Genomic DNA, 12,521 nt, shown 5'->3' with positions numbered 1-12,521 from the left:
AACAAAACAAAATAAATGTATTATTTGAGTGTCACACAACGTACATCCTCAATAGATTAAACGTTGCACATTGTCCGGCCAAAAATGGCATACAAGACACTAAATTACAATAGAAACTCTTTAAGAGCGCTAAAGCGCTAAAGCGCTAATATATAATTAAAACATATCACATAAAAGAGGTGTAAGTGTAATACTCACATACATTTGTTGAAATTATTACATTATAAAAGTATTTTTCTTCGCCTAAACCTAGCTTTATGTGAGCTGGGCTCTGTCTCTCATATCACAAAGGCACCAACTCTTACGTTTGGCGCAAGTTCGCGCAAAGGGAGTTTGTAACCAGCATAACGTTTAACGTCACCCGCAAATGGTGACGTCATTTGAACCTTATTGTCAAAAGGTGCATGCCTTCTGGAAGCCCCCTAAGAAGGATCGTACGGTACGACTCAAATTTGTTTGAGGGTTGATTGAATATTTTTCCTTGTTCATTAAGGTACGAATCGAAAAATCGATATGCAAAATGTACGATCCACGTGACCTGTTATGTTATCTCGATTCGTGGTTGTGTCAAAGGTGTGATTCTGCATTCATCCACCGGTGTGAATACTCATGACTCGATTATTTACAAAACGTCGCGATGTGGTAGAAATGATTGTATTTATAAAATGGCAAGTACGACTCAACGAAGATGTACTGTATCATTCCATTGGTCTGTTATGTATGCCACGAGGCGTAAGCCAGGTGACACCATCGTCTCTCAGAAGCATGGCAGCCATGTCCAAGGGCAGTCCCTCAGACCAGGGTCAAGGCGACCTGGGATTGCGGAGTCATCTTCTCAGGTCACCGTGAATTCCGTATTTTTCACGGGTGATCGATATGACTCTACTCATGGATGACTGACCAGCTGACTAGTGGGTTACTCAACGGGCTAGTTCCATATAATGTATGGTTACATTATCGATATGAATGTTACTTTAATTGGAAACTATATAGTCTATGTAATCTTTACGGACTGGGTTACCTTAAGAGGCTAACACTCATTGTAAACACATGGTCACAGGCTATAAATGTTCAGCTTGGTTAGGGATTAGCTTTCGCACAAATCAATGACCGGCGGTAGAGTAATTGCCCTTTATTGAAGGGAAGCAACTCTGTTCTATGGGACGACACTACGGTTCTTAACGGAACATAGACATATATTTGGATATAACAGACAACGAAACGAGTTTCCTCCAAATGTTTTTCATATTACAAAAATACACTAAGCCGCTTCGAGTTACAAGCCTAGGTATTAAATATGATGTACATTTATTCCGCTCAAACGTTGCTCAACTCCACCCCGTTTACACACCTAATGCCTCTGTTATTGTGACGATGATATTCGGAGTGATTGCCAATAGCCATAAGAACAATTCCACATGTGTTTCTAAGAACTAACAGTAGTCGGCCAGGTACCGTCCTGGCTTTCTAATTTTTCTTAACGACCCACAAAGGAACCAAAACGATACATTGCTTATCCGCTTAGTTGAACCCCCCCCCCCCCCACCCAAAAAAAAAAAAGAAAAGAAAAAAAAAGAACAAAACAAAACAAAACAATAAAAAAACAAAACAACAACAAACAAAACAAAAAAACAAACAAAAACCCTCAAACAACAAAACAAACAAACAAACAAAAAAAAAGACAACACAAGCTCCACCCATTCTAATTTCAGCTGATCATGAAACATCAGTCCCAAAAAGAGCATTGAAACAAACTGCTAGGTAAGCTAGTCAATGCCACTGACTCATTTGCAATTCAGTTTTGTTAAAACTGTCTGTTACACATATATGAACACAACTAGAAGTACCAACAAAACGTTTACGTGTTTCAACATCATACTATCTTATCCCACGAAACTAAACAAACCCATTGATTAAACCACACCAGTCGCACATTTGTCATAATTACACAGCTGTAAATAACAGGCCCGTGAAGATCCGGGGTAGAATAGGTCTTCAGCAACCCATGCCTGCGACATAAAAACGACTATGCTTGTCTTAAGTGGCGACTCACGGGACCGGGTGGTCATGCTCGCTCATGGTTGATACATCATCGGTTCCCAGTTGCACAGATCGATTATCTACAGACCGCCTCCATATACCTGGAATATTGCTAAGAGCGGCGTGAAACTCCGACACTCGCTGTAAATACATGTAATGGGTACTAAAAATGGAGAAGTGTTTGATGCAACAGTAGAGCAACGAGTCCGGGTGACAACCGAGGCGGTGAGGTAGCCCTGTGGTTAAAGCGTTCGCTCGTGACGCAGGGACCTGGGTTCGATTCTCCGCATGGGTGCAATGTCTGATTTCTGGTGCCCCCCGCCGAAATATTGCTTGAATACTGATAAACAGGGCGTAACACTAAACACACCCTTCCTGTGACACACGGAATGTTGGCACAAGGTTACACCCTGCCCCATATAGTCGTCCTGTGAAGGTTTATAAGAAGAAGCGTGCTGTTCATATAGTTACACCACTTATGGACGAGCTTAACATTAATGAACATAGTGACCTCATGTTTTTTTAGAAGGAGTACACAATCACGTCGTCCAAATGCACTCATATGAACTGACTGCAGGTAGTTTAGTTCGTTGTTCATGCAACGCAAAACTGCAGTATTTTAGCAATATGACGGCGGTCTGTAAAGGATCAGGGTTGAATAAGGAGCATCGGTCGAGTCACATTTGCAAGCAATGGTATCCATCAACTATACTACAGCACCTTTCAATCAATGGGTCCCTCCAGTCGCTTGTCACAACAAGCTCAACAAGCTGCGGTTGCTGTAGATAACAGAAATAAAACCTTATTTCTTCCCCCTCTCTCTAACTCTTACCTCCACACACACACACACGCGCGTGGGTGGAGTCTCAATACCTAATATACGAACACAAATTTAGTGTGAAACATACAGTCATAAACACCCGTAATGTGTGACAAATCTCGGATAGTCATTACGCTTGTACACATTATTCAACTGGCGATGACGCAACAAGCAACTGTTTGACAGTGTTGTGTACACACAGTTAAATTCGGTGTTGCTCAGTTGAAGGGCAGGGGAGCCTCTGTCAAAGCGTTCATTTTAAGCGAGCAGACGACACAAATGTCACGGAAATTGTCGATGGTTGCCGAAGCGCAACACGTAATCAGAATTGACGCTCGGGCTGGCACAGCACGGGAAAAGCTTCAACACAACGAAGCAGGATTAGCTAACTCTCGCACGTGGAGATCAAGTTTATAAATCGCATTGCAAGTCCGTTTGGCCATGATCGCCACATGATTACAGTGACGGAAGGAAGTTTTGTCACTTCAGCAAAAGTTTCACCAAAACAAGGTAGGGTTCTCACACCTGCTCAGTCTCGCCTCGCATTCGTCGGCTGTCAGCTGCCAAAACAACGTTCACGGATACACTTTATTAGTTTCCCTTTTTGGAGTGAATTATGTTTGAACTCATGACTTGGAACGAGATTGTCGATAGCTTGATATCAGAGGGGAAACTGAAGAAGGCCGCCATTTTCGATCTAAATGGCGAAAAGTTGGCAGGGACGAGCGGGATAAATATCACCAGGCAAGAAGCGGTGGGCATTCTCAAGTCCATGGTGTTCCTCACGACAAATATATTCAGCCTGTTTGTAGAGGCGATCCAGTACAGCTGTTTCGCCGTAGATAAAGATACAGTGATTGGGAGAAACTCCGATGGTATCTTTGTGGCACAACGGAGCAAGGATGTTTTGATTTGTGGATTTACTGATGTGACGTCGGAGGTGTCCTGCTTGGGCGGTGTGAGGAATTTTGCCACCAAGTTGACGGATCAAGTTGGGCCCGTTGTCGCTGCCCCGAGCCTCATGTGATATACAGTTTGTTTCAAAATTCCAATAGTAAATATGTGAGCTCGAGTGACAGTAATGAATTGCTCTGTCCATGCTGTGTAATTATACATATTAATCTGATGTGCGACCTTTCAGAAAATATACAAATATTTACTCTTCAACATAATTATGTTGTCAAGCATGCTAGGGTATAATTGGTCATGGCATTCAACGTATATATTCATCTATACATTATCATCCACAGACGATCCGGATTTATGGCAATATGGCTTCATTGTTGTACGTGACCAAATACGATCAAATATGTCAATTGGAAATTGTTCAATGAGTTTTGGCTTGATAAAGCAACATAGCTCTACTATGAAAAAAGACTTCGGCCTGGTCTGTCGCTTTGTTGCCTGTGACCTTGGCCATCAGAACACTATCACTAACTACATACTAACTTAAGCGAAATTGCCCGAGGCGTGTCGTCCCAATGTGTCACGGACGAAATACGACGTTGAAGACAATGAGCTCATCTTATAAAACTGTGTTCACCAAGAGCACCGAGTCTTATGGAATGTGGGACTACCGAGAGCCAAACATGCAGGAATTTAACAAGGAAATCCCCTCCAGTGTTAATGTTAACTTCCGTTAAATGTACATGCATGGTAGATGTGTGGTAAATGCGAATCTCTGGTGTATAAATGTAGGTTCATCTTCCGTTTAATACTTGTGTACTACATATGGGTGTGGTAACGGCGAATCTCTGGTGTATAAATGTAATATCATTGTATTTTCCGTTTAATACTTGTGTACTACAGATGGGTGTGGTAACGGCGAATCTCTGGTGTATAAATGTAATTTCGTGTTATCTTCCTTTAAATACTCGTGTCACACAGATGCGCAGTAGCTGCGAATATCTGGTGTATAAATGTAATTTCATTTTATTTTCCGTTTAATACTTGTGTACTACAGATGGGTGTGGTAACTGCGAATCTCTGGTGTATAAATGTAATTTCGTGTTATCCTCCTTTAAATACTCGTGTCACACAGATGCGCAGTAGCTGCGAATATCTGGTGTATAAATGTAATTTCATTTTATTTTCCGTTAAATGCACATGTAATACACGTGTGGTATGTGCAAATCTCTGGTGTATAAATATAATTTCATTTTTTCTTTAAGTGCACATTTATTACAGTTGCTAGTTAACAATCTCTGATACACGTAATTTTACCAATCTTCATGAAATGTTCATGCATTACGGTTGTATGATATCTTGTGTTCATTGTAATGTATTTCGCCGTCTGTTGCATTTATGATTTAGCAGATTTACACACTGTTGGTATTAATGTTTGTGATTATATATTGACGTTGGATGTTTGTCATATTGTATAGCTGATGGTTCAATGTTTAACCATTATGGTTTCTAATGCACGTACGTTATGCATTCAAGGGTTTGCTGAAACACTATATGTACAACAATCTATATGCAGATAAATATGTTACTCTGGAAGATTGCCGTAAAAGTGGCCAAAATGTAGCCCTAATTTCAGCTTTCGTATTCTGAAAGGAATGTGTCGTTATGTCACTAAGGCATACGTGTCTCTATACTCCTTGGTAAACTTCAATATTGTGAATTTTAAAACAACATTGACCAGATATTAAGAATATTTAATGGGAACGGTTGTTGATAAAGTGTAATGGTAGTATGAACACAAAGCATGCCTTTCATCTGTGACGCTGACATATAGAAATACTCACATACGAACTGCATTACCTGTTTAACTGTGAAAGTCGCACAGGCACCACAGGGCCCTATTTCCCAAAGCCATCATAACGCTACGATTGTCGTAAACAAGTGTTACGATATACGACTTACGACAGTCGTAGCGTAATGGTCTCTTTTTTTCAAATGGGGCCAAGGTTTGTTCTGTTTCAGACGTCCCTTGTTGGAAGAGTGCTGTTTTCACCGATATTAATCTTCCATTAACCTCGCTTGGATCTGCAGTATAGTCATGTAGTGTCACAATCAGTGGTTATGGCGACTAGTAATTCACACTCATTGCTTCAAGATACCTGTTCTCGGCGTAAGCCTGATCCTGTATATACAGATACTTGTTTGTGCTGAAAACTGCTACTTTCTACTTTTGTGCTGACATGTTGATATGGAAATATTATATTGACATATGCGTATTGTGCAGTCATGTGCTAACACTAGTCCTTTGGTTATATGTTGTTCAGGTATTAAAAGGTGGTGAAAATTGTGCATTTGTAAAGTCTTCTTCAAAGCAGAATACGCTACGGGACTTCTTATACGTACCCCTGGGAAACGTTATCAAACAGATACTTTTTAACTTATAACCCATTTATGCATATCGTCCCTTTTTGGGACGGGTACTTCAAAAACTGCGTTTCTCTCCTACTGTTGAAGATAGAATCTTGCAGTGTAGATGTGAATGAAGCCGAGTAAATTGTTTAGTGGTTGAACCATTCACATTACATATAAAGTTTCAGTTGTTTACGCAAGGCCACTTCCAGCCAATTCCACGTCAGTGGAATTTCCTTCTAAATGGCGTGATGCTATAACTGTTCCAGTTCCTTAACCAGGACGTGACCATACCGATCCTTCAAATTATCTACGAATTTCACTAATTAGGTGCGTTTGCAAAACCATGGAACACATGATCAGTAATTAATTTGGCACTTAGAAACCAATAATGCACTTACTGTTATACAATGTGGTTTATGTAAGAAACAGAAGTGAAGATTTAAATGTTTTAGTATGACATGCTGACAAATACGTACCCAAGGCCCTTCACTTCCTCTAGATGTGTGAATGAATGTACCTAGGTAACACCGTAAAGTAACCCTGTTGCCATAGTTTTTATATGTGAGGAACAGCAGAGGACTTACGGAGACATTCAATGTTTCATCAAGTATGATGTTTAGTTCATCAGAAAGCATTTAATGGGATCAAGAATGTCCGTGAAATGCTCAGGTTTCAATTTGTTAATACACCCTGATTCATATACAAACCAGTTTGGTTTTATTCCATGAAATCTTACACATGAAAAGAAAACTGTAAGTTTGAAGAGGTTGATTTCCCCACCCAATCCTAATAATTCCCTAATGTAAGTTCACTCATCTGCATATTGTCCCATTGACATATGTTGCCTACATTCACTTTTGTAGTGTAAAAACGTGTAAAAAATAATGTACAGTGTACTGTTAAAATGACACCTCATTCCTTTCATTGCTTGCCAAAAGAAACCTTGGATCATTATCCCAGATTTGTTCCGCACCGTTCTCGTCGGTTTTACCGAGTGAGTGATCGGTACCGAGTGATGGTTGTACGTGTTAAGACGTTAATTATAGGTGATATTTTGTTGTTTTTCTGCATGGTTTTGAAATTGTGGGGATGAACTAGGATCTGTCGGATTGGAGTCATATAAAATGTCTGAATGGAGGGTCTGTGAGGGTATCTCAGTTTGCTAGCACTATACATTTTTCAATGGTCAGTACCAGTACCTAAACCGCACACGCGTCTCCAAGAGTGCAATAACGTCGAACGCTACGTTTAATACCATTCTACCGAGCTGCACCCTTTGAAGAGCGATTATTATCAGGGACCCTTCCACAAAGCGATCGTGTACGCTAGATTTCGAACCTCGTTATCTCGAATGTATACATAGATTTCACGAACATATCCCCCGGTCCCAATCTTCTCACTATATGATACCTATAAATTTGTTCGCCTACCTGGAATGCAGGATAATCCTATCGAAGCTTGATCTGAGACAATTTCGATGTCACCAAACTTTTCGTACCAGTATCTCGAAGTCTCGGAATTTGGCGTATGTAGTTACAAGTACCTAAACTAGGATAGACCTATAGTGTAGTGTATACGATCTTTTATTACCAAGTGGATTTCTCTCGAGAAATCTTAATGTAGTGTTTCCAAGGATGGTGTAGATTAAGCAGTTCGTGGAACTTATTACAATATCCTCTAATATATTTCATCATTGTGATGTTGCAATCGATGATGATAAGCCAGTGATGCCACTGTTTCGTAACACGTTTCAGAAACTAAGTTTCATTTCGAAAGGGTTTGCTCAAACCGCTGCCTTCATACTGCTAGCGATATCCTGAAAAGCCGTTCACGCTTATATGACTTTCACTGGGACTTAGATGGAAGAAAATGTGTATGCATGTTGCTGGTACAGTATGGTTCAAAATTATTGAGAATAGCGAAAGCATTTCATATTATTAAACGAGAACAGATCAGATAAAATTGAATGTATTGTGAAAGTGAACTGACCTTTTCACATTGTGTAGGTAACGATTTAATATTTTATCAAGTCTCCTTGAGCTTCACGGCACAGTCTAAGACGGGTAGGCATACTTCCTATCAGAGAGGTTAGTGTCTTGTGAGTTATGCTGTCCCAGTATCGGACCACTTCTCTCTTCATGTGTTCAATTTTTGTCAACCCCTTTTGATTCACACATTCCTTCATCATCCCCCAAATGTTCTCAATGGGATTTAAGTCAGGACTATATGCAAGAAATGGTAATGCAGTCACATTTTTCTCCTGAAACCACTGCTTGGCATGTTTTGCGGTGTGTTTAGGATCATTATCTTGCTGCAAAATCCAATCATTTCCATAAAACACATGTGCATCTGGAAGGAGAAAATTATCTAATATGTTAGTGTAGCGTTGACTTGTCAGATTTCCCTCAAACACACACAGCGGGGTCGTTCCTAATAAGGATATCCCTCCCCATACATGAAACTTTGGGCTGTATTTAGGTCGTCGATACAACGGTGCTGACGCAGACTTTGTCCATATTTTCACATTATTGGGATATACCCATATTGAGCTTTCATCAGTAAAAATCACATTTTCCCAGTCAAAGTTTTCATGTGCCAAACACCACTCAACACGCCTGTCTTTATGTTCTTGTTTCATGAGAGGAGAAGGAATTCCAGTCTTTTTCTCCCATCCAAGATCAATCAAATTTCTTCTAACTGTAGATTTTGATACAACTGTTGATCCCCTTTCTATCATTTCATACCTGATGTTGGAGATGCTTGCCCTTTGCTTTTTAGACGCTAAAATTCCCAGCCGGACGCGATCTGAGAAGTCCAATTTTCTGGGTCTCCCTGCTCCTTTCTGGTGCCCCAAATCCTTTCCCTCTTTAAAATTCTTCCCAATCCTATACACAGTAGAAAGAGGAGTTCCTGTTCTCTCTGCCAATGTATTTACATCATCAATTCCTTGATTACACAACTCAAAAATCAACCTTCTTTTATCTTCAGCAGACATTGTTGACAGTGCTGAGGAAAATGACGTCTGCTACAAATTCAGGGGAGGTAACTCTAATTGTACTATACTCAGTAGGCCAAGATGAGTTACCTCCCTTATACCATTACTTAGTTTTAAGCATCAGTGAATCAGTTGAGGTGCTAGGATAGCTCAAAGTAAGATGAAAAATTCTCAATAATTATGAACCAGACTATATGTCATTGAAAGCCATCGGCTTCTGCCATTCTGTGATCAGCAGACTTATTCGGTAACACCAAGAAACAGGCGATATCAAGCATCGACCTGGTGGGGCAAGGTCGGCACCACAAGGGGAGACGACTCTAGCGGAAGATGACAATCAGGGCGCTGCTGTACAAGACAATCTTAGCACTGAGACTGCCTTAGTCAATCTTAAAGTATGGGAGTTACGATTTCCTTAGCGCTACGATCGCTTTATACAACGGCACCCAGGACGGTTACGCGAAGCGTTAACCCTTCGCAACGATATCTCTTTTGAAGCGACCCTGGCAGATGTTTATCAAGTATGACCATCTCAAGGTTGCTTGGTTTGAAGGGTCATCACGACTCATGAGAACATGTAAGTCTAACTCTGACTCCTGAAGATCAAAAGCAACATCTGCAGTGGCGTTTTGCTCTGCGGTGCTGGAATCTCGGGCTTGGACACCGTTGTTTAGACCAAAAACAGGTTCCTTCTTGATGTTACCCGTGGTCGTCTGAGAGTTTGGAGGTGCATTAACACTGCTTAGGTGCCGAGGAACATTCGTTCTATAGCTCTTCTTGGTGGAGGCTTCGTGGTGCGGGGATGTGTCTAACATGGCCATGTGAGTGTATAACGACATTAGTGACTGCACAGAGAAATATTCATGACCAGCAATACATCTCGGACATCCTTGATCAATTTCTTGTGCCTCAGTTTGATAACCATCCACTCGTTACCCGACCCTTATCATGCACAGCAACGCTGAGCCACATTGTTCCCGTGCCGTTCTTGCAGAATAATGCCATTGAGACTCTTCCTTAGCCTGCAAACCTGGGGCTCTTTTCACGAAGCAACCTTTACTAAGCTTAACCTTAACTCCCATTCTTTAACACTGGACTAATGTTATCTTAGCGACTTACTATCACATTAGTGCTTTGTGAAAGGGGGCCCAGCTCTGAAAGCCATCGAGCACACCATGGACCTCACTGTACAAGGTGGGTGATTGGAGGCAGCATTGCGTGCGTGTGTATTGTGTGTATTACTCCGGGAACCCACAGGTTCACTGTTGGCATGAGAAATTTGGAGACTGCCATCCGGGAACATGAATGTAATGCGGGATACCCGGTACTTACTTAGTGAATTCACGAGAACATACAAATTAACATATATTGCCTACATTCTTTTCTGTCAAATATTTAATCTTTAAAAAAATCAGGCATTACCGCTTTTTTGGAAGCATGAAACTCCTTTCCGTTTATATCACTGTCCAAGTGTAGGGAATGCTGAATTAAGCGTCATATGAATATATTCAGCACCTAACAAAGTGTGTACGACAAGAGCAGATTTTATGAACGCTTCGTTTTGATTCTTTCCAAAGATTGAACTCTGACCCCACAACGACGCTGATCTCAAGCGCTCTCCAAGCTAATTGTGGGTATTACTATTTGATGAAATGTTAGATCAGGTGTTCAGTGTTCAAAATCATTTCCGTAACCAGTATATAGCAACGCACTTACACGAATTTGCATGCGTGCATGTATGCCAAAGATATTGCACTCAGACACGGTATTCTATTCCAAGCAAACCGGCATCCAACCTTAATGGAGTATCGCCCATGGCAGTAAAAGAGTGAAGGCGTATTGGTCACGAGACCACATGTGTCGTGATGTTTCGCAGATGATATACAACTGTGAATGCTTGTTGCCAATAACATCAGTGTACTTTGGCCTATGACAGCACAGGTATCATGGTGTATTGCCCATGAAATACTGGAGTGAATGCGTGGTGCCCATGAGACCGTACGAATTATTGTGCTTTCGTCAATGATAGTATGCCTGTAAATACTTTTTGCACTGTAAAACATGTCAAACTATGACATGTTGCTTTACTTGATTTGTCTCAACATCCAGAATTCTCAAACAAAAGTTTCCCTATCACTTCGTCATCGTATCGACTCATACACCCACACCTTCCGGTAAAATGTGTGGATGTATCGATTCATATATCCACACCTTCCGGTAACAAGAATAGATCTATAGGCCAATATACCTACACTCTAAGTTGAATAGAAATAAGGGTTGCTGGAATCGGAAGCCATAATAGATAATGCTATCCATTATATAACACTAATATAATGATATCTATAAAATAACAAATAGTAATATCCTTTATATGGTCTCTGCCGAAATAGACAATTGCGTAAATTTAGTCACATACCATAAGAACAAGATCGTGCCCTCTGGAGTATTTAGTTATATATTTTCAACATCATGAAGATTTCCACTGTAAAACATAAAATCACAACAACAACGCAACTGGGCGAATGATGTTCTTAATGACTTAATGTAAACTTATAACAATCGTAGGTTTTATCTGGCTCGTTTTAACACCTGTTAATGCAATCGCACAAAAGTAGCGTCGAATGCTTCACTGCGTAATAATGAAGAACGTTTCTTATTATATTTTATTAAATTAAATTTGGAACGGTTTCTTTTTCTGAAAAATATCTTCAAGTCACAGACTACACACTGACCTGAAAAGAAACATGCCTTTCATGGGATCAACTCCACCGCTCCCAGACAGTTAATCTTGACTTCAAATGTTATTGAATACTCACAAAAAAGGCCATTCCAAAATTGTAGTCCCATACACACAAGCACACTTGTAACCTTGATACGTAGTTATGAGGGAAGTGCGGCGAAAAACATATTTCAAATGCACGTATGTGAATGGCGTCTTTGAACTTATACCTACATGTGAGCCCTAGTTTCGCTATCAAAATATTAAAAAATAAATATTTGCAAGCCATCAAACATCTCAGTCGATCATTCGCATATGAGCGGCGCCATTTTGAATCAAATATTTATTTTTTTGCAAATATTTATTTTTTAATATTTTGATAACGAAACTAGGGTTCACATGTAGGTATAAGTACAAAGAAGCCATTCATATACGTTATTCGTGCGCAATAGTCGTAACGAGTGCGCGAAAATGCGACAAAGGATTTCCACCATTGTGGCCTATGGAGGTGCGGCATAGCTTTCATGTAGTGAACGCTATGTATCTTAGCTGCCACAAAATATGACGCCATCTTGTTTCGTAGATTATGTAGATTACTTACAGGTCACATGCAACGTAAAACACAACAT

The 12,521-nt window shown here is 40.3% G+C and overlaps 1 protein-coding gene across 1 annotated transcript; it reads left to right on the top strand.

The window, feature by feature from the left end:
- The first annotated feature begins 3,488 nt into the window (after positions 1–3,488).
- Positions 3,489–3,887, top strand: LOC137292055 (profilin-3-like). Its single transcript, XM_067823602.1, has one exon. The coding sequence runs from the start codon at positions 3,489–3,491 to the stop codon at positions 3,885–3,887; it is 399 nt and encodes a 132-aa protein (XP_067679703.1).
- Positions 3,888–12,521: the final 8,634 nt, after the last annotated feature.

The sequence above is a fragment of the Haliotis asinina genome, chromosome 7, assembly GCF_037392515.1.
Source record: "Haliotis asinina isolate JCU_RB_2024 chromosome 7, JCU_Hal_asi_v2, whole genome shotgun sequence".
Classification (NCBI taxonomy): Eukaryota; Metazoa; Mollusca; class Gastropoda; order Lepetellida; family Haliotidae; genus Haliotis; species Haliotis asinina.
Note: the sequence above shows the minus strand (reverse complement) of the source record. Positions and strands in the feature narration are given on the sequence as shown.

What these genes read in the sequence shown, in the direction of transcription:
- LOC137292055 (XM_067823602.1), top strand. Translation starts at nt 3,489, where the DNA reads ATGACTTGGAACGAGATTGTCGATAGCTTGATATCAGAGGGGAAACTG.